Source organism: Athene noctua, chromosome 2 (assembly GCF_965140245.1).
Source record: "Athene noctua chromosome 2, bAthNoc1.hap1.1, whole genome shotgun sequence".
In the NCBI taxonomy this organism is placed as follows: Eukaryota; Metazoa; Chordata; class Aves; order Strigiformes; family Strigidae; genus Athene; species Athene noctua.
Genome location: NC_134038.1, coordinates 158,281,405 through 158,302,717, shown reverse-complemented (window position 1 = coordinate 158,302,717; position 21,313 = coordinate 158,281,405). Strand labels below are relative to the sequence as shown.

General features: G+C 37.7%; 1 protein-coding gene across 7 annotated transcripts in view; it reads right to left on the bottom strand.

Moving 5' to 3' along the window:
• EZH2 (enhancer of zeste 2 polycomb repressive complex 2 subunit) overlaps window positions 1-21,313 on the bottom strand; it is a 38,409-nt gene that overhangs the window by 7,129 nt on the left and 9,967 nt on the right. For 6 of the 7 annotated variants that reach the window (XM_074900873.1, XM_074900871.1, XM_074900874.1 and 3 more), the window contains 9 exons: window positions 19,199-19,315; window positions 17,719-17,839; window positions 15,445-15,588; window positions 14,804-14,906; window positions 14,086-14,249; window positions 7,642-7,733; window positions 6,398-6,638; window positions 5,784-5,953; window positions 5,315-5,409 (listed from right to left, as the gene is read on the bottom strand). In XM_074900873.1, coding sequence (XP_074756974.1) covers window positions 5,315-5,409; window positions 5,784-5,953; window positions 6,398-6,638; window positions 7,642-7,733; window positions 14,086-14,249; window positions 14,804-14,906; window positions 15,445-15,588; window positions 17,719-17,839; window positions 19,199-19,315 — 1,247 coding nt within the window. The remainder of the gene's footprint in view (window positions 1-5,314; window positions 5,410-5,783; window positions 5,954-6,397; window positions 6,639-7,641; window positions 7,734-14,085; window positions 14,250-14,803; window positions 14,907-15,444; window positions 15,589-17,718; window positions 17,840-19,198; window positions 19,316-21,313) is intronic. The other variant, XM_074900875.1, reaches the window with a different exon arrangement.

The following is a 21,313-nucleotide window of genomic DNA, read 5'->3' as shown; positions in this document are numbered from 1 at the left end:
GGTAAGCAAGATTCTCTATGAAATTGCTCTTTCAAATCTTTACCGTTAAGACTCAAGGTTAAGTGCTCAATAGCCAACTTTCTTACAAGCATTTGAAGGAACCCATACAAGTTAGACACCCACAGAGGCAGACTTGTCCAAGTAACTGAGGTTGAGGGGAGGGAACAAACCCAAAGACTATCAGCACTACAGAGCACTGTAATAGATAGATCACTTAAGAGTGACTCACTCTAGAAAAAAGGCTACCAACATATTTTATAAGAAGACAGTTCCCACATAACTGAAAGGAGTGCGATTTTGACTTAAATTAATGCACACCAAGCTACATTTCTTTTTTGTCTGGCTGGTATTCATCAAGTGTAACGTATACCTTATTTGTGAATAATTCTTTCACAGAAGCTTCTCTTTCAGTCCAAGATTATAAGGACCTACTAGCATACCAAACCCTTAAAAGCCTTCTGTGGACAGACTTCTTAAAATGCCATTTCATTAGCAGTTACTATGAACCCTTTTTTTTTTTCTTAGGTAAGCACTATCCTAAAAATAAAATGCCACTTGCTGACTAGTTACCACCTGAGACTTTTTGGTTTCCATGAGAAAGTATAGACCGTATGGACACGGTCACCTGAATAATACGAAGATTGTCACCATCAACATAGCGTTAATACTAACAACTCAAAATGGATAGAAAATTAAATATGGCAGTCACAATGGCAAAGGCATAAGCTTAGCCACTCTTGTAACAGAGATTGGTGTCACAGAAGGAAAAGAGTCTAGCAAGGAAGGAGCTGGAGACATACAGTGCAAGCGTGAATTGTGAAGGATGACAAGACAACATGAAGCAAGCTGCCAACACTGACAAATTTGACAAGAGGTTTGATTAGCACAATCAAATAGTACATGCATTGGCTTCTAACTTTCAAAAACTGCCAGGAAGCACTGCAAGTCCCCCTGATTAGAGCACAAAGCTGAAGACTGAATGAGTAACATACTAAAGTTGGACTAATTTATCTATCTGCCCTATAATCTGCTATCTCAATCAGGTTCCACACACCAGGAAGCAAAGGCAAGGAAAAGACAGAAAGTTGAGAAGGACTTGAAGCTTCATAAGCAAAAGCAAACTGGAAAGTCTGTGGCAGATTTCCAAGCAAGCAGGTGGATATGTGCATCTGGTTTCTGACATCTGCAGAATAGCCAGCTTAGAAAACAAGTGTTTCCAGAAGCATTATGACAGAAGCTGTCAAAAATAATGTTGTTCTCTGCTAACAACCTACTAGATTTTGCTGGTGTTTTTAGGAGACACTGGTATCAGCTAATCAGGCAGTACAAATGCATTCTCTGAAGCTACATGAACATTTCTTTCTCTGCACAGGGATACTCTACCAGAAATAGCACTGAAAATTCAAAATACATGCCAACTGTGTCAATATTTGATTTTCTGGCATCACTCAAAGACTTCTTTTCAGTCTCCTAAATCATATCTACTCTAAGACTCAGCCTTCCAACCAGGTGCCATATAAGAATATCTGTGCCAATGCCTCAGCTGCACCTTTTGCCTGGTAACAGTGAGACTTTAAGTCCCTATAAAAAGGCACCCTGAACTCTAAGTAGAACCATGTAAACTATTCAAAGATATCCAGTGAACAGCAGCCCAGCAGAACATAGGGACAGGAGGAGGAAAATGAGAAAATGGGGAAAAAAAATACTTTCAGATAAAGTTTACTAAGTACACTTGCATCCAAATAGGGGATGAGGGAGGGGAGGAAAACAAAAATAATCGAGAAGCAGCATTACATGGCCCTACAATCAGTAACAGATCCTTACTAATCCAGAGGAAGGAGTGTTGATTAGTTAAAGCAAACATGTGATTTTCTTCCATTGCTGGGAGCTGAATTGTAAGGGAATGAATAGTACTGAAATACTCTCCCTCCAGCATACATTCATGCTTTTTTGAATTCTTTGTTGGTTCAGATTTTTCCATTGACTTCTATGCAAAGTACTTGCTCTTCTAGCAAAGCAGAGTTTTCGCAAACTGCCAGGTTAATCTCTGATACATAGTACAGTCTCTGACACTTACTGGCTCTCCAAAACACAACTATATAACAAGTCTTCTCTCATTGATCGGCCTTGTTACGGCTCTCTAACAAAAATGACACTGGAAGGAGGGAGAGAATATCTTTTACTATCCAAGAAGGATGTAGCCTTGCCAGCTAGTTGCTCAGTATGCCTATACTGTCACTAAGATTGCACGGAAATAAGTGAAGTCTTGTAAGAAAACCTATCCAACCAGTTACTAGAGGCCATTAAAAGCAGCCTACTGCTGCAGCTTTTCTCTTTGGTGAATGCTGCTTTTGCTCAAAGGCTGTCTACCACAGGTACACATGGAAATCCTGCAGACCAGTAAGTCCCTTGAAACGGAAAAGTGCAAACAGGACAGAAGGGCCTTCCTGGTTCTAGGACTGGATTTACCTTAGGAGTGAGAACTCAACTCAAACATAATAAACAGAGAAAGACTTGGAGATGGTTGTCCCAACCGCTAGTTGTGCAACTTTGCGTTGGGTTTGCTTATGGTGTGGTTTTGGTAGCGGGGTAGGGGCTGCAGGTATGGATCCTGTGAGAGGCTTCTCACAGCTCTGGCTCCAAGTCAGCAGACCTGCCTCTGGCCAAGGGCAATGCAGAATCACAGAATGATCTCAGTTGGAAAAGACCTTGAAGATTATCTAGTCCAACCATTAACCTCACACTGAGGCAATCGCTGATGGTGGCTGCACCTCTGCGATAATGTATTTAAGAGGGGAAGAACCTGCTGAGCAAGGAGTGGGGAGAAAGAGAGGACAGGGGAATGATGAGATGTGAAACTATGCAGACAGCAAGGTCAGTGAAGAAGGAGGGGAGGTGCCCCAGAGCAGAGTCCCCTGCAGCCCATGGTGAGGGGTCAGGCTGTCCTTCTGCCACCCACGGAGGTCACCGGTGGAGCAGATGCCACCTGCAGCCCGTGGAGGACCCCACGCTGGAGCAGGGGGCTGCATCTCATGAAGGCCGGGGCTCTGAGGCAAGCCCACGCTGGGGCAATTCATTGCTGGGAGAACTGTGACACATGGAAGGGACCCGCACTGGAGCAGTTCGTGAAGAGCTGCAGCCCGTGGAAAGGACTCATGTCAGAGAAGTTCATGGAGGACTGTCTCCCGTGGGAAGGGCCTCACACTGGGGCAGGGGAAGAGTGTGAGGAGTCCTCCCCCTGAAGAGGCAGGAGCAGCAGAGACAACAGGTGATGAACTGACCACAACCCCCATCCTCTGCACCACTGGCTGGGGTAGTAGAGAAATCAGGAGCAAAGCTGAGCCCAGCAAGAAGGGAGAGGTGGCGGGGAGATGTTTTTAAGTTTTTTTCACTGTCCTACTCTGATTTGATTGGTAAATTAGCGGTGATGTTCAAATTAAATTGAGCTTTTTCCCCCCCCAAGTTGAGTCTGTCTTTTGCCCATGACCATAACTGGTGAGAGAGCCCCCCCTGTTTTTGTCTTGATCCAGGAGCCTTTCATTATATTTTCCCCTGCCCATCCCACTGAGGGGGAGGAGCGTGCAAGCGGCTGCATGGTGCTTCGTTGCCAGCTGGGCCTGCACTGCCACAGACATCTTTAGAAGTGCTCAGATTACAGCAATATGCATGTGGGCTGAAAGGTTTTTCTTTTTTAAAAGGCTACTGCACACAGAAGAATGGGCACAGCTTGACTGCCACATACCCTGTGAAATCAAATTTAAAAAATTATTTCCTTCCTTCAATAAGAGTTTAAAAAATTAAAAGGCATTTCAAAACTAAATTGCTAGCACAAAGGCTTTTATACTAGCAACTAATAAGAACAAAATAACATCAAGAAATCCCACCTAATGATATAGGGTTTTATTTATTTGGAAAAAAGATCCAAACGAAAGTCTCAACACTCCTCCAAAACAATGTCAACCTGGTAACTATACAATCCATTTCAGCTTCAAAACATGTTTAAGCCTTTCACTTGCTCTTTTCAAATGGGTGTAGTGGCACCATTTTTATAGCAATTTGGGGGAATCTGAAAGCAAGCTAATTGCCAACTGCATATTCCAAACTTGCACTATAGCTAATAACTCCAGATTTAAACAGCCAAGCCCACCAAATGCCCAAAAACTTGAAAACTGTGCCAAGAGGATTAAATCAGTAGTTTTTGCTGAGAACAGAATCTCTTCCAGATGCTCACTGAATCTTTTCCTAGCTCACACTGGCTGCCTCTGTGCTACAAAGCAGAAACACTCTACTCCACATCAACAGTTTCTCTGAGCCAGTATCAGGAATTTCACTAAACCTGGAAATAATAAATATGCTTAGACAAGCGAAGACAGAAGGCAAGAAGAATTGACGGGAGAAGAACTGGAAGAATAAACTTGAGGGAAAATGAGGAAAGTTAAAAGGAGAAATACAAAACTTTATGGAAAAAAAGTGTACTTATTGCTTGCAAAAAGAAATGTTCTTGCTAATTTTCAGTCAGCTCTTCATCTCCTAGGTTCTTATTCCTGGGAATAAAAATAGTCAAAGCAGAGCTGCATTTTTCAAACCTCAGGATTCTCAAAGAAAAATGCATTTCACTGACAGCCAGCCACCCGGTTTACAATTTCAACAGAAATTGTTTCAGATTATCTTTGTGGCTTCACCAAAAAGCTTGATTTCAGTCTTCACTGCAGCTTCATTTCAAAGAACAACTTGTTAACCTGCTTCTCTAGTTGAAGTTCTAGTTGATAAAGAAACTTGGTGCTACAAAGGACTAGTCTCTCAAAGAAAAAAAGAAAAGGCAATCCTACTAGTTTGCTACAACATTTTTGCTCACTGATCATCTGTATCTTAATGGAACACACTTCAACATAAAAAAACCCATGAGCTTTATTTTACAAAATACCATATAATCATTATTGAATCCTATTATAATGCTTGCAAATTTAGCATTTATTGCTGCAAACAAAATTTTACCACAATACCTTGAAAGTTATAACAAGCTGTACAGAGTGTTTCTAATCTAAACTTAGTTTGACTACTTGCAGCAATACACCTACAAGAATCTGCCAACAAGAATCTGGCTGTTAAACAGGTTAAAAAGAAGGGAGAGAGGAAGAGATGTGGAAGGTTATACTTGCCAATGTGGTAAGATGTTTGTATGAAACCAAAAAATCATTTTGTTTTTGGAAGCAAAAGGAGAAGATTTGCATGACACTTCCTCCAAAATACTTTCTGTCTGATCCCCTGTTCTCCAGTTTATTGTTATGCTAAGGTTATTTAGTAACAGATTTACCTGTGTTTCCTTTTCTTCTTTCTGGGAGGAGTATCAACATCTTCAGCAGGGACTGGAGCAATAATACTAGATTCCTTTACTCTAAACTCATACACCTAACAAGAGATACCATAATACATCCACGATAAATCTCTCACTAGTAGAAAGTTGCTCATTTTCTAAGTTAGTATGATTTTCTCCAACCAAGAACTTACAGATTATATCCAGTCATAGCCTCTTTTCAATACATATAAAGTTGATTATTTTTGTCATTTAAGAACAGTCTAATTTAAACCTCCTGTAACTTTAATTTAAAAACAGTTTTTAAACTAACTTTTATATATTTGTGGCATGAATTCTGGATCATAGCATTCTTGGAAAGACCAAGAAAATGAATTATTTTCTCTTTTAGTAATCAATACTAGTATTTCTATACTTCAGTTTTAAAAGTAAAATGCTCTCATCCTTAACAAGTAGGTTCCCTTCTTACCTGCCTGCATGTTTTGGTCCCAATCAGTCTGGCAATTGCACAGAAGTTGTCATAGTAGGTACCAATAAGAACTCTAAACATTGAGGCTTCTGCACCACTCCATTCCACATTCTCGGGAGGCTCAATATTTGGCTTCATCTTTATCGGTGTTTGACACCTAGAATTTGCTTCTGTAATAAATAATTGAGAGTGTGGATCAATGTAAGGCTATGTTTCAAGAATTTTACATAGCACTTAAAAATGCTAAATTATTAACTGTAGCTAAAAATATCCCAGGCTTTTGTTGTTGCTTCCTAATCTAAGTGCCACAACAAAAGTTTTCACGTACCTCTTAAAGTAGTTAAAAATAAGGTAACAGTAGCTATTGAAATTACACAATCTAACTTCTATACATAAATTGAGACAATCTGGAAACTTTCTTTCAGAGTTCTCTTTGATTAAACTCATATTATTACTCCTGTCTTATCATTCAGTTCCATACATTCCAAATATGTGGTTTCTAGGATCACGTGGCTCAACTTGGTTTGGGTTTTTTGTTTTTGTGGGTTTTGGTTGTTTGAGGGTTTTTTCCAATCCTCTCAAGCACTGCAGCTAACTGAATAAAGAAGCCTTACCAGAGGAACTGGAGGTTTCATCTTTCTTTTCTTCTTCTTCCTTATCGTTGTTTTCTCCTCCAGTTTCAGTTCCAGCTTCTCTATCACTGTCTGTGTCTTTCGATTCCAATACATTTATTGTCGGCGTGCTGGGTCTGCTGGTGTTGTTTGGAAGTCTTCCCCTTCGGCGCCCACCTGGGCGCTTTGGTGGTGTCTTTATACGCTCAGCGGTCAAGGCAGCTGCAAACTCCTTTGCACCTTCCTAAACATAAAACATTATCATTTTCAGTAAGAAAATTTAAAAGTGTTTTCACCTGTGGCCAGGGATGGGGGGAGAACACGTTTTACTTGCACACTGTATAACTTTGCGTTATTCTACAAATTAATCACGTACACACAAATTCTAGTTAAATGCACTCTAACGATGAACATAAATACTTTTGATGCTATCATGAAAAAAGAAATCTACATTTACAGAGTACTTATGTCAGTATTTCAGTTCCACTTTCATTTTGGCTGCCAAATAAAAAAGAATCCAGTAGTAAATTTCTATTTTTCTAGATGACAGGAAAAAAAAAAAAAAAAAAAAAAAAAAGAGAATTTCCCCCCAGAGAATACTCTTCATAATACAAGAAATATTCTTGCACATGGCACTTGAACAATATGCATTCTGCATTTTTTAGAATGCAATCACTGGTAATTTGTTTTCTAGTGGAAAGGGGTATGACAATGCATAGCAAGCTTTTAGATTGGAAAATTACATTGGTTTCTCGTACTAAAAATTTAGGAGAAGTATGAGAGAGATTTGAAATTATATTACTAAAGGATTTCACCTTATTAATTTCCATCCTGCTGTTTCTCAAGAGCACAAATAATGGTTGGAATCTGCCTTCAGCAAACAAAAAAACCTATGTAATTTTTAGTTGTGATATAACTTACAAGAGTGCTAAGTCTGTAAGACGCAGTTGTTTGACTAGATTGGACACAACAGCACCAACATATTATTAGGAGGTGGTCATCTTCCTTCCCTACAGATATGTCAGGCTACATCTAATAGAACTGAAAATTATTCCTACTTAGGTTTTCATCTGATGACTGGAAGTTGACTCTTTTCTTTTGCACAAGCTGAAGATAATATACTTGACTGCAAGTAGTGCGTATACTTGTGGGCCATCACAGATCCAGCATGTCCTTACACTGTGTAGTTTGCTATACTGCAGCTAGCACTAGCACTTAGTGAATTCTAACATATGAAATTATCTTACCAGATGTTGATAACAGTGCGGTCCACAAGGCTTATTATCTAATGCTGTTTCTGTATTCTTTCGTTTATAAGTATTAGGAGTTGCATGGAATGCTGTTGAATCAAAACATCAGATTTGTAAGTTTTCATATCAAATATACACTAAATATCTAACCTCAAACAGTATCCAAAAACATAAGGTTTACCAAGACACTACTAAAACCAGAATAAAAATTATAACAAATGAAAAAACCCCACAAAATTAAACCCCATCTAGTGACATCTGACTTACCGCTTAAATACACATTTACATGGGTAAATTTTGCATATGCCCATTTACATCAGTGAAGACAGTCATCACATTTGTTTCATGTATCAAGGAAGACTTGCTGTATCTTCCTTCCCAACAAACAGAACAGACTAATTCTGTTACCATGTTAAGCAGAATTATTCAGGGCTTCTCCTATTAATGCATGATGATCTGTCAATCTGTAAAATTCAGGTGTTCAATTTCTATCTTGACAAAAAATCCAACCCCACACACTTTGGAAAGGCAATGGACCCACCTTTTATTCTTGTTAGAAGGACACATAAGCATTTTTACTCTATCAGTTTATCAGCACTCCAACTAAGCTGACAGGTGATAAGAGTTCAGTTCCCATATCCCAGATGCAGGGTAAAAATAAAGTATCATCACACAGTCACTGTGGATCAGAACAACCACAGAGGAGTGTCTGCTCATGTATCTGACAGACTCTAAGTTGCAGCATGGTGACTCAGAAAGGAGCAGAACTGGGCACATTACAGATGCAACACAAGCACCTTTATAACAGGATGGGCCGTGTTTCCTACCCATTCATTCCCTTTGCCAGAGCTCATGGCTACCCCCTCTCCCCCTGTACAATCCCTGCCTCCCAGCAGGATGTTTTCAGAGAGACTGACTTTCCTGGTTTTGCTGGAAATCTTGGGAACTCTTCTGTATCCCTTACTTAACTGGAGCCAGGAAAACCTGCAGCTAGATTCTCACCAGAACTCATATACTCATGTTCCCAAATTGTATTAGGAGCTTTTTGAAATATCTTAGTTTTCTGCAGTTCTCTTTAAAAAAAAAAAAAAAAAAAAAAAAAAAAAAAAGAGATCCTCCATGCTTAAGGAACAAATTTTTTTATATATATAGATAGATATCAATAAATACTTCCCCCCTTCCCCCCCCAGTGTGCTAACAGTGGCATACACAACTAAAAGGAACAAAAATGGAGAATGTACTCAAGTTTTTTTTAAAAAACAAAACAAAAGCAACACAAACCCAAAAAACTACTCAGTGCTGTCTGTTTCCTAATGCTCCATGAAGGCCTACAGAAGACACCCATCTGAAAATGCACAATTCCCAGGCACTGTGAAGGCACATATGCTGCAGTTAGGCAACTGTAACTTACAATTAATTTTTTTAACATTCAGTGAATAAAAAGTGCCAATGTTCAAACTGAAAGAAGAATTCCCTCCCCTCCTACCCATATTAATCAATAAGGGCTGTTCCATACCAACACCACACCCTTCTCCTTCAGTAAGCTACCACCATAGGATTTCCTATTCATCTAATTTCTAGACTGTGCACAAGGCTTCTCTTTATAACAGTTCACTATGCTTTCAAGACCAAACTTTTTTTAAATGCTGTTCCTTCCCTTTTAAAGAATGTGAGCTGAGCTCACAGAGTCTTGTGTTTAAAATGTAATTTCAGTGATCTGGCTTGCAGTGTAGCTGCACAAGTACTTGTTCTAGCACCAGTGGGGAGGGTGACCAGTGGTGGTGAGCACTTATTGAGAGAGCTCGTCTGATGAAACCATCACTTCATGCTCCTCTCCCATAACAGAAAGTGTGCTGGAAATCTAATCATAAATTCTATAATGTTATGCCTGTATTAATGACAGCAGCACACAGGAACCTCAGGGAAGCAATGTATTCTTCCAAGGTTTTCTTAAAAAGGTATAAACAAAGTTTCACTAATTAAACATTGCATCACTTTCTCCAGAGAAATAAATTACATTTTATAAATCTGGAAATACAAAAAAGCTTTCATTTTTCACATATGGACATACAGATATGTCAAAATTATTTACAAGGAAGTATAGGAATGTAGTTTGATGTATATTATTGCTATTAGCATTCTTTCTTCCCTCACATTCCAGCTAAAAGCTTTTATGTGGTATGTCACTTCTCACGTTTCACATACCCTTCAAGTGTTCATACATTGTGTAGGGAAAATATGTTAAATAACAAAGAAACCTTGTAACTGAATGCCAAGTTATTCCACCTTTTTCCAGCTTTTAAGAAACAATGGGAACACCCCACCCAGAAGTGAAGGAGAGAAAATCCGCATTTTTCAACACTGCATCTTTAAATTTGCAGAGTATACCATTTCATTCATTCAGGGGTGGTTTTTATCCCACATAGCTGTTTTACCCTCTCTTCACACCACAAGGAAAATGATTTTGCAACAATGCAGAAGAGCAGTAAAACATTTGCAAGCCATGATCCATATCAAACTGCTGCAATGTGCAGACATCAGAACTATCCTTTTTACATGTCACTTGCAGATACAAATATTTCTCACAAGTTCATTTGTGGGAGGTCCTAAAATGAGTGTTCATTTTTTTAAAAAAAATGTTTGCCTTTAGACAACTAAGAAATGTTTAGTTTGTAATGCAGGGAAACAAATCAATGTTTAACCTTTTAAACCAGCGAGACCTCAAAAATACACAATATCTGATACTTAATATTAGAATCAAATCTTGTATTCCACTATTTCAAAAATACCCAACATAATATAGTACTGACAGCTATAGTCAAGAATCTACCACCGCTGTTGCAAGGTATTTTTGTGGGAGGCTTGTAACAAAGGACCCAGGACAAGAATAAAACCGTACAGCTATATTATGAATCTTGCAAATATCAGTAGTAATTTTTCAAAAAATCAAAGAAGACTTTGCAGAATTTCCTAAATAACTAAACTCCATATTTCATCAATAATTTCCTTAAGAAAGCCATTCTAAAACTGCTTCACTGAGCATGGTTTTTGTCTTTGAGATTTATTACCTGTCTCATCCCCAGTGGGCTCAATTCTCATATTTTTCATAACGTGAAAGTACACAGGCAACAGTTTAGCCTGAAATGTACATCTGCTTCACAGTCAAGCTATTTGGGAAATTCTCCCTACCTGATATTTTTCCTTCTTCTAAATTCTTTGTTAGTCCAGACATTTAGGCATAATTCCTTGCTGTCAGCAAATGAAGTCGGTACACAAGTTTTTTCAGTAATGTCATCACCTGCACATAAAGGGATTGCCAGGTCGTCAAGGGGACTTGACATGTTAAAAATCTAATGATAACTTTTCCAATATTTAACCCAAGTGTTCGAGAACAAAGATTCGAAACTCCATAAAATAAGGCTAATCTTAACAAAAAAATGGAATCCAAGAGGGGGAATTACAAAAATCAAGACCAAACCTAATAGAATTCCTGGATTTTTTTAATTGTCTATGCCTCCAAGTATTTGCTCCTTTCAAGGTACAATCTGATCACTGTAGCCCACCATATTACCAAAGTAATTCATCAAAAAAGTCGTCTGCAGAAGCCAGGGCATCATTCTCTAGCGCTTAGCAATTGCATGAAGTAGAACATAGGGGCAACCGATAAGGGTGCCAGTAGAAATGTTACCAACTCTTTAAAGAAGTTGAATTGTTAAACTTTTGCAGACTCACTGAAAATTGCTAGTGCAGCCCTGATAACCAGAATAGTCTTTTTTTTGATGAGTTACTTATTCCCAGCAATGAATCTGGTGGATTTTGACCAACAGTCTTAAAATTTCACAGAAAGCAAAGAAGTCATACAACCGACTCTCAGTTTTTAACAGATAAATTCCTAGCTCTAGATAGACACTCAGACAGACACACACACAGACAGAAAACAATCCTCTTTCTTTGGTGTTACTGCAGACAAAAGCATAAGGAAGCAATGCATCCAAAGCAGTGACCAGTCATTGTAGATGTGGGGTTTGGGTACATCTTCAGCGAATGGTGACTGAAGTATCAGTTTACTACATTCAGTGTCCAGTATGAAGGCTACATAATGAATGTGGAAATCAAGCTCCAAGAGCTCTCTTTGCAAGATCAAGTATCAAATATATTTTTATCAGTGACAATGCATGTGCTGCACAAGCTGTCATGAAGAGCATTATCATAACAGGTAATTTCACACTCCAGCTTGACACAAAGGTATATCTTGAATGCCTCCACAGTGGAAGTGTTATTCCTCCCTTTTTTCCGCTATGGCCCTGAAAACCTGAAGAGATGACTTAAAAGTTTGGGCGTTTTTAAGTATGAAGCATGGTTTAAAATGAAGCCTTGGCCATACAGCACTTTGGAAAGAATACTGACTTGTTTAAAGGACTTGTTAGAAATCACCAGCAACAAGAACTGAGGCAATTCAAGTGTTTAGCATAAACACTTTGTCTTAAAGTTATGAACACGGAGAAAGCAGGCACAATGCTTTCCACTTAAAGGATGCTTCTAGTGTGAGAACTGAGGTCCTTCAGCCAATCACTGACATGACTCTGGACTTCGTCATTAATCTGGCACTTAATGTCAAAATGATCAACACTATGAGCCCGTCCCTCACAGCACTAAAAGAAAAGAGGCCTCACACAGTTGGTGGGTCAAAACTGTGGACTAGTAATACCAGGCTTCCCAGAGTGGTAGATACTGAAACTGTGGATCCTTTTCAGTTCTACTTCTAACAGTTTTCAAAAATAACTGTGAAAGTCTATATAAAATCTATATAAACTAGGTAAGTAATCAAATATATGTGTATTTTAGAAGAGCCCATATCTTCACTGAAAACCCCCTACAAATTTATAAAATTAGTGAGAAAAATGGCCTAAAACCACTGCTGCAGAAGTGCCTTTTAAAATCTTTTGGGGTGCTACTGGAAAAAGTTTGTTCTCACTATGTCTGGACAATGCTTTTGTGTTGACTTAAAAAACAAAATCCTTCTGAAGTAGTAAAACTAGACTGGCACTCAATCTCCCTGCTAGACTATTGCGTGTTGTAAAACCACTGCCAGACAAATGGATTTGCCAAGAGGTGGCATGCAGCTTCACTTCCTTGCCCTACAGAGTAAGGCTACACACACCACTTCTTAGAATGAGTCATCCAAGCAACTAAGATACTTCGAAACAAAACCTACAGCTTCGCAGAACACACCGTGTTGAAGCTGGCTGGACAAGGCAGCAGCTATAACTTCAGAAATTTATTGTTCTTAAACATTATTCAGAAGTAAGAGCTTCTTGCTTTGTTTTTTCAAGCAAGGCCTGCCAACAGAACACAAGGAAAAAGTGAAACTAACAGACCTAACTCCAAAAGCCACAAATACTAAAGAAACGAGGAACAGGAAAAGCTTCTCCCCTCCCCACCATCTGAGAACAACTCCAGTTCCTCCTCAAACTGAAAGGCAACTAAGGGAGACTAAAAAGCAGCAGCACTGTGTAAAGCCTTCAGTGTGAAGTACAAATACAGGCAGATTGCATGTGTGCTGGATGAGGAGCTGCTGACAAAGCACAAAGATTTCCAAATGAACATGCATGCACACTCACAGTGGAACATGCACATGAACAGTTAAGTCAAAAGAGAAAATTAATTTGAAATAGAGGGCATCACAGTATTCAACTACAAGTCGAAAACACTTCATATTTGACTGTTAGGTTCCTCTTTACATTTGACCCCATTCTCAGAGAAAGAATTGTCTCAAGTAGCACTTCAGAATCTTATTTTTCATACTTTGCAAATGGAAACTAACATCACTGCTAACACTCTTGTTATATCCTTCCCCCAAAAGAATGGAGCAACATGAAAGTAGTTCAGTGGAAAGGATACAACTATTTCTAAAACTCAACTATCTGAAATAATTCTTCAAACCACCAGGTACAAGTAAAGCGGCTAGAAAGTAACCTGAGAGAATAAAAGATAAAACTGTTCATGGATATTCATTCTCCCTGCTGGAAAATGAAGCAAGTCTGATGAATAACCAGGTATTTTTATGGAGAAATACATTCCATTCTCCATGCACAAACCAAGAAAGCGTAACACAGAAACAGTAGTAGAAAACAATATCGTTTTCTTGAAAATTATGAAAAGTAACATTAGAGGTTGGTCCAAGTCAGGAATTCTATAGGAACTCCTAAATGTAAAAAGATAACAAACTACCCCGAACAGGTGCATTCAGTTTTCTGAGGTATAGTTTTCACTGAAAAATGACGTCAACATGGACAAGTTGTTTTTGTAAACTTTAGCGATATTACTGCTTTTATTTTTTCTTCTCTTTCCTTCCTTCTGTATTGCATCTTATGGTACTTCTAAGTTTCCTGACTTGCAAAAAAAATAAGAGATATACAAGCACGCTGCAATTGTACTTACGATGTAAGAAGCAATCATATTTAAAACAGCGTCTACAGAAGAGTGTGTGAAAAGAGTGCAGGCTTTGCTCCCTCTGAACAGATTTAGCATTTGGTCCATCTATGTTTGGTGTGCACTCAGGAGGAAGAGCTCCAGGAAGCTGCTGTTCAGTGAGTTCTTTGTATCTTAAAAGAAAGAAATAGAAGTCATTTATTCAGTATGATTTTTAAAAAGTAATTTTTTTATTTCAGTACCACTCTGCATTTAAAGTGACGAATTTTTAAAAATTTAAGAAATACGCCAGCTAGAAAGGTCAATCTGTCAGTGACGTGACAAGTTATTAATTCCATACTCATTAATATAAAATTGGCTAGGAAAGAATGCATTTATTTTTTGGACTGTCGTCTCTTCATATATATTACTCACTAACTCCACAAAGGAGACTTCACTTTTTTAAATAGAAGCTTTAATTTTACCACTTCAAAAAAAATAACATAGATTATTAAACACACGCAAGCACCCACTTTTCATTAGTTTGAAAGGAAGGCTAATAAACACCTCTGTGTTGACTCGGTGGGAACAGCCAACTCCCTTCAAGTATCACTTGCATAAGTTCTACAACTGCCACAAAACCTAGCTGCCAGGGGGACCATTCCTAATCAACAAATATTTAACAAAGTCAAGGAATCTTTGTTTCATAAAGCAACACAGCAATATATACCAAGGAATACTTTCTTACTTCTCTTTCAATTCTTCTGCTGTACCCTTGTCTGGGAACATTGAGGAAATGGCTTCAAATATCTTGTCAGAAGGAAACCTCCGAGGTGGGTGGCTTTCTTTCTCTGTCAAAGCAGCAGAAAATTTGGAAAACAAAAAATGTGTATTTCTGATCTTTTGCTACTTCAAGGAGGTGTTCAGAGAAAGGGGGACTCTGCCAAAATCCTAATAAAAAAAGCTGCAAAGTTTTTTATTTCTAAATTAGAGTAAACTTAAAACTGCATTAAGTGATCTTTCCTGCTGAGAACTCTACTAGTAAAATCTGGAGAAACCATTATTTCACCAGCAGATGGAGATGGCAATTCAGAACTCTGCCTACTTTAGCAAAATGATATTTTATTTTCTGAGGAGTACCAAAGCATTTATTAGACAGATTTCTGGCCCAATTGACTGTCTCAGTATGCAGATAAACAGAAACTGGCAAAAGTACCTTTCTTAGTATTCTCAGTACAACTCTTCAACTAAGTGGCAAAAGAAATTATGAAGAAAGCGATGCTACTTTAGACCTGAAAACTACCAAGTAGAAGAATTTGAACAAATTTATCAAGTGATTAGAGAAAGGGGTTTTTTTTGTTTTAACTTTTGAAGTGTAGACAGACATACCCATCCTGTTACCTTCCCGATCTTTTTGCTTGTCATCTCTTTCATCAGGATTGTCATCTCCGTCATCATCATCTTCATCATCACTATACTGACCAAGTGCATTGACCAACTCAACAAATATTTCATCATTGATAAATCCACATTCTGAAATTCAGCAAAATTGGGAGTGAACAAAAAAGCAAAAGGTTTATATGAAGTATTTTTAACCCTCCCTACATCTGAATTAAATTATGACAAATACTGTAATTTAGGAAAAGCAATTTTGTATTTTTTCCCCCCTCTTAGTTTCAGCGTATGAACTGAGAAGAAATAAATACTGAACATTTTTAACTCTTAGACTGACAACTGGGAAGGGGAGAAGGAAACGTTGAAATTTTTCTTTTCCTGACTCCCTGTGCTTCATACCAGTAGACATAAATAAACCTCTCTTCCTTGGAAGATAAATTACTTACTAGCTAGACTATTTAAAAGATTTTATGCTAGAATCCCAATGCCAACATGGTTGGATTAAGCCAGCCTGGAAATGCATATCAACAGTCTATAAATCTATCCTTGGACAGCTAGGCGATCTCCAGAGAGATTTTTGATTGGTAGTTCATAGCATCCACTTCCCCCCTTAAAGACCCCACTGGCAAGGTGATAAAAAAAGAATACAACTATACACAAAAAAAATCTGAAAGAAAACTGAAGCATATAATGCTGCATATATCTGCTTATTAGCTTATATTCTGCTGTGAAATTCAGAGGGCAGCACAGACAGACAATAAGGCATTTCTTCAGAGAGTAAAATTGTAGTTAGTGTTGACAGAGACTGCTGTTACTTTTCAAAAAATAACCCTGAACTGTGTGGGAACTGCAGTGCTTATCACCATCCTTCTGAACCTGGAGTGGGGTTGGATGTCAAACTATAACTTGAAGGAATTTGTTTTATTCCTATGTAGACAATGAAAACAGGCAGATACTTCACTTGGATGTTTTAAACAGAACTCTTAATATACACAGGTTAGTATGACTTTCTCTCTTGAAAGTGCAATTACAGAGCTAGTTTACAATTCTGACTCCTACATGAGAATGCCTCTGGATTACAGATTCCCACAGCGTTTACATTTAAATCTAGTCACACAAGAATACTAGTTACTGGAACACTAGAAAACCACCTTTCTGCTTTCAATATACAGTTTTGAAGGACCCATAATAACAGTAGTTGCCATCATAAACTTGGTACTCAAAACAGTGAAACAAGATTAATTTTAAAGCTAGACACATTTAATAATAAATTAAATAAATAATATAAGACATTTACTAGTAAAGTCACCACTTTGACGTAACCAGTTCTCTGACAAGGATGACAGCAATTAGTAAATCTGTAAAAATATCCAAAGGCAAAACCCCATGAAACACTTCATGTTCCTCAAAAACTGCTATCCGAAAGACATTAACAAGTCTGGGTAGGACTGAGTAGCATTCATTATCGAATCACAGGCTTAACCTTCCTGAGTAGCACATGATGTACTCAGAAATGTAGTTCTCTTTCTCAGTCACTCCAGCATTAACAGGAATATAATCAATTTTAAGAAACAATTCCCCATTTGGGTGGAGAGAGGTGGGTGGGTAATGCTTCTGTGAAGGGGGAAGCAGAGTAGTCAGAGAAATCTTTACAACTGTAAAGTTCAGGCTTGTATAAGCCAGTTCTGAGTGGGCACACAGAGCAAGTGAAAGGTTACTACTTCACCGAGACTTTAGCAAACTAAGGGACAGATGGCATTGCATGCAGTCCAGCTCCCACACAGAATAAGAGATAAACTACACCTATGAATACATATATATAGTGTGCCAACAGAAGGATACAACTTTGCTCTATAAACTACAGAAAGGAGGTTTTTAAATAGCTCATATTTTCCTTAAAGGAAAAAAACCCAAAACCCACAAGAGGTTATTCTGTCAAATCCCATTCACAAGTGTTGTCTTTACCAGAGTTTTGCATACTTCTCCTGCCACTTTCTGCTAGGCAAGACACACATAGGGAGGGGCATTATATTATTATATTCCAAAACTCCGAGCATAAAATTGAAGACCAAGAACTTCTCAAAGTTGCACCTAGGCATTATGACAACTTACTGTATGGTCTAGAGGAAAAAGTTAATGTATTTCATTACACAATGCAGGGATTCTAGAGATACTACTGTAACAATCAAGCATCAGGCCTTAACAAGCAATACTGACAATTATTTATGTAGGAAGAAGCGATTAGTATACCTGAGTGTTTGGGCTCACCTCTGTCTCCATGCACTTTCCCATCATAGTTCTTGATCAGTTCTTCAATAAAAGTACCATCCTGGTCAAGCACTTCATCTCCCATATACGGAATGTTATGTAAAACAGTTTCATCCTCTACCTAGTAGCAACAGTTATAATCAAACAGTTTTAAACTGAGTTTCCAATTGACCATTTCTGCATTGCTATTTTCACATTCTACAAGTGCCTAGCTTTCACAGTTACAGGCCTCACTGCTTTAGCACATTTACCATTAACTAGATAAATAAAACAAAACCCTCATCTTTGTTCAAAAATTTTTTGCACTAGTGGCAACTGGCTCAAGATACTGTCACTAGCTCCTAACATTAACGTTAGCAGGGTGTTTCCACAAAGCTTCTACTACTGAACACAGTAAGCTACCTGGCTTTGGGAAGCTTGCCTTTGATAAGTTCATTCTCACTTCCCTGGTTCTCTTTCACGGTAATGCGCGATGGAAACTACCCCTTCATTGCTTTGCCAGAGAAAAGAAAATATGATATGAAAAGACTATGAATTCAAGTTGTCTAAACAGCAAGCACAGAAACATGCTTCACAATTTAATCTGAACTCCACTGTCATTTTTATCTGCATATAGACTAAATGCATTCATACTCCCATGTTTTATCAGTAGAATTTACAGACCTTGACACTCAGCTGTATCTTCCAATCTACAGAGGAACCTTCTATTGTTAAGAAGATAAATTTAAACTTTCCTGCTAATCATGATTCTGCAGCAGTACAAAATATCCAAACACTGATGAATTGAAAGCAAGTAGAACAATGTGTGGAAGAGCTCTGTACGTATACTGGTAAAACTGGTTATTTTAAATCACTTTGTTACAATTATTATCATCACAATCAGTCAGCAAAGGTGATCATATGCAAAATGATGTGACAAAATTTGTAATAAGCTCAGCCTTTCAAATAAGTCGAATACCTACATCAGAACTCCAGCATTATAGTTTCTGCATATAGTGAAGCTAATCAGAAGGAAAGGCTATATACTCAGTTGCTATATAAGAATGCGGGGAGACTGTCAGGATTAAGTTCTCTTTATCCCATAAGAATTGCTATTCTGCTACAGGTACATTGGTTAATTGTCTTACATAAAGACATTCATATCCCTCAGATAACCTTTCTCATTACACTGATTATATGCTTTCAAATAAATCCACATTTGTTAAATGCCATACAAGACAATCGATCACCTAAATTAAAGAAATTTAGGGTCCCTTTACATTAAGGTTCTAGAGATACTTAGGTTCACTGAGGACAGAGGTTTAGTTTGCAATTAAAGTTACATTATTTTTTATTTGGGGGAACCTACTTCTGATTATTACTGCCTTATTACCAATACCAAATAGACAGGGAGGGTAACTGGCAACAGATTTTTGTTGGTTTATTTCTAAAATTCACCCCTTCCTTTCTCCATACATCCCAGGATTTTTTTTAAACTTACCATAAAATTCTGTTGAAGGGGAGACCAAGAATACATTATAGGCACAGAGGCAACAGCATTCAGAGTTTTCAGTGGGATGACTTGTTTTGGAAAATCTATGTCACTGGTAACAGAGCACTGAAATAAGAGGTTGAAGTTACACTTACATAGCAACATCAGAAACAAAAAGAAAAAAAAAAAAAAAAGAGAAGAACCATCTACAGTGGACAAAATTCAAAATGTTTGTCAAAATTAGCCATATCAGCCTTTGAAAAACACATCACATTTTTAGGGCATAATAGTAAGAATAGGTTTAGCCAGAAAAAAGACACAAGATTTATTACTATGTCAATACCTTTGCTAATAGATCATGGGGGCTTTTTCCACTTAATAAGTGGCTGGGATAGTATTTTATTCAGGCTATTCAACCTACAATACCAATTATGTTTGGTATCTCAGATTTAGTACCTGTTGCTGCTACACTGATGTCAGAGTATTTACTCAAGCCATCAGAGAAGCAACTGAATTACCCTGGCTTCAGATCAATACACGGCAGAAATCATGTATTATTTATGTTAAAAAACAAAATAATTTACTTTAATGCCAGCAAGACATCTATAGAAATAAATCCTCCATGTCTTGTTAATTCCTGCCCTGTTTCCCCATTGTGGTCTGTTTCTCTTTATCCTACCCTCAAGCCTCTGATTATGCTCACTGCTTACAATGGAAAAATAAAAATTAACTCTGAATATGCAACATGTGGACATGTCAATGAGTTTTTCAGCTATGGGACTTTTTTTTTTTAGAGTTCAGAGGTTTATATAGCCTTCAAAAGATAAAAATGCCATAGAAATACAGACATCTTCTAAGTTATTCTTGTATCTATTCAACAGTTAACAGACACAAATTTTGTCAAGTATAACAGTATGAAAAAAGTTACAAACAAAAGCAGACAGGAACATACGAAGCTAGGGAAAATACAACAAAAAGGATTTGGAGGTAGGTAAAACAAAGTTTAGAACAGCTATCATAGCTACCTGAAAGGAAAAAAGGAAGTGGAGACAAAAGATCTTTTTCCTTTCCCGAAGGGAAAGATGAACAGAGCTTCATATTTCTAAAGAAATACACAAAGTAATGTAACAAACAGTATACAGAGACAGTACCCCGGTAGAAGGACACAAGCCAGATTTATTTATTTTCTTTTTAATCTGCAGCAAATGAAATTAGATTTCTGCTGTGTATATCAATACTCAAGACACTGTCCTATGCTAGTGCTTTATTCCCATTTCAGATTAAAGTTTAATTTTCTAGATAGCAGCCACCTAGCATATTTTTCATGTATTTTTCTTTAAAAAAACAGAAGTAAAAAATAATTACTTTTATCTTTGGAACCAGAAGTCTCAGGCTGACAAATTAACAATGTCAAAATGACACAAAGTGTTTGGTACTAAGTCTCAGTTATGTTGTCCTGTTGTATTGGCATGGAATTCATCTTAATATTTATTAGGCTAGCACAGGACATGTTATGGTCTCTGGATGATGTTGACTGGACTAGCCATTGGAGAAAACCTGTGTCACCAACAATGCCCCACAGTCTTCACCAATCACATGAAGGCTCTCACAAAACCTTTCCATCAGGTCATTAATCTTCTAGCCAGTGTCCTATGCAACTCTGAAGAAATTCAGCATATTAAGAAAATAAGATTTTAAAGTAATCTTTTAAAACCCCCACCATTTCTTTGTCTCATTGCCATAACTTATAGTGATAGCAATCTTAAATCAAGCATTAGAGTTCTGATTCATGAGACAGAGACTGGATTTGAAAGCAGTAATTAGTGTGCTCTATCAATTCCGGCAGGAAATTAACATAAAAGAATAGTGAATCGAGCTAGAAAACAAGAAAAAAGAAAGAGGAATAGCGAGGAATGATCTTTTACTAGCAAAAAGAGAGTGAGAACTGGATGTGTACCTGTGTTAATTATTATCAGAAGTTCTGATCCTACAGCGCCATGCAAGTTGTATAGAGCTGTACTTGAGTAATTGCATAATTCAGTCATGTTTAAGAGAAAACATTCAGGCAAAGGTCCTTGCCTGTTCGCATTTGAACATGCACGTACACAAATGCACCTCTGACAA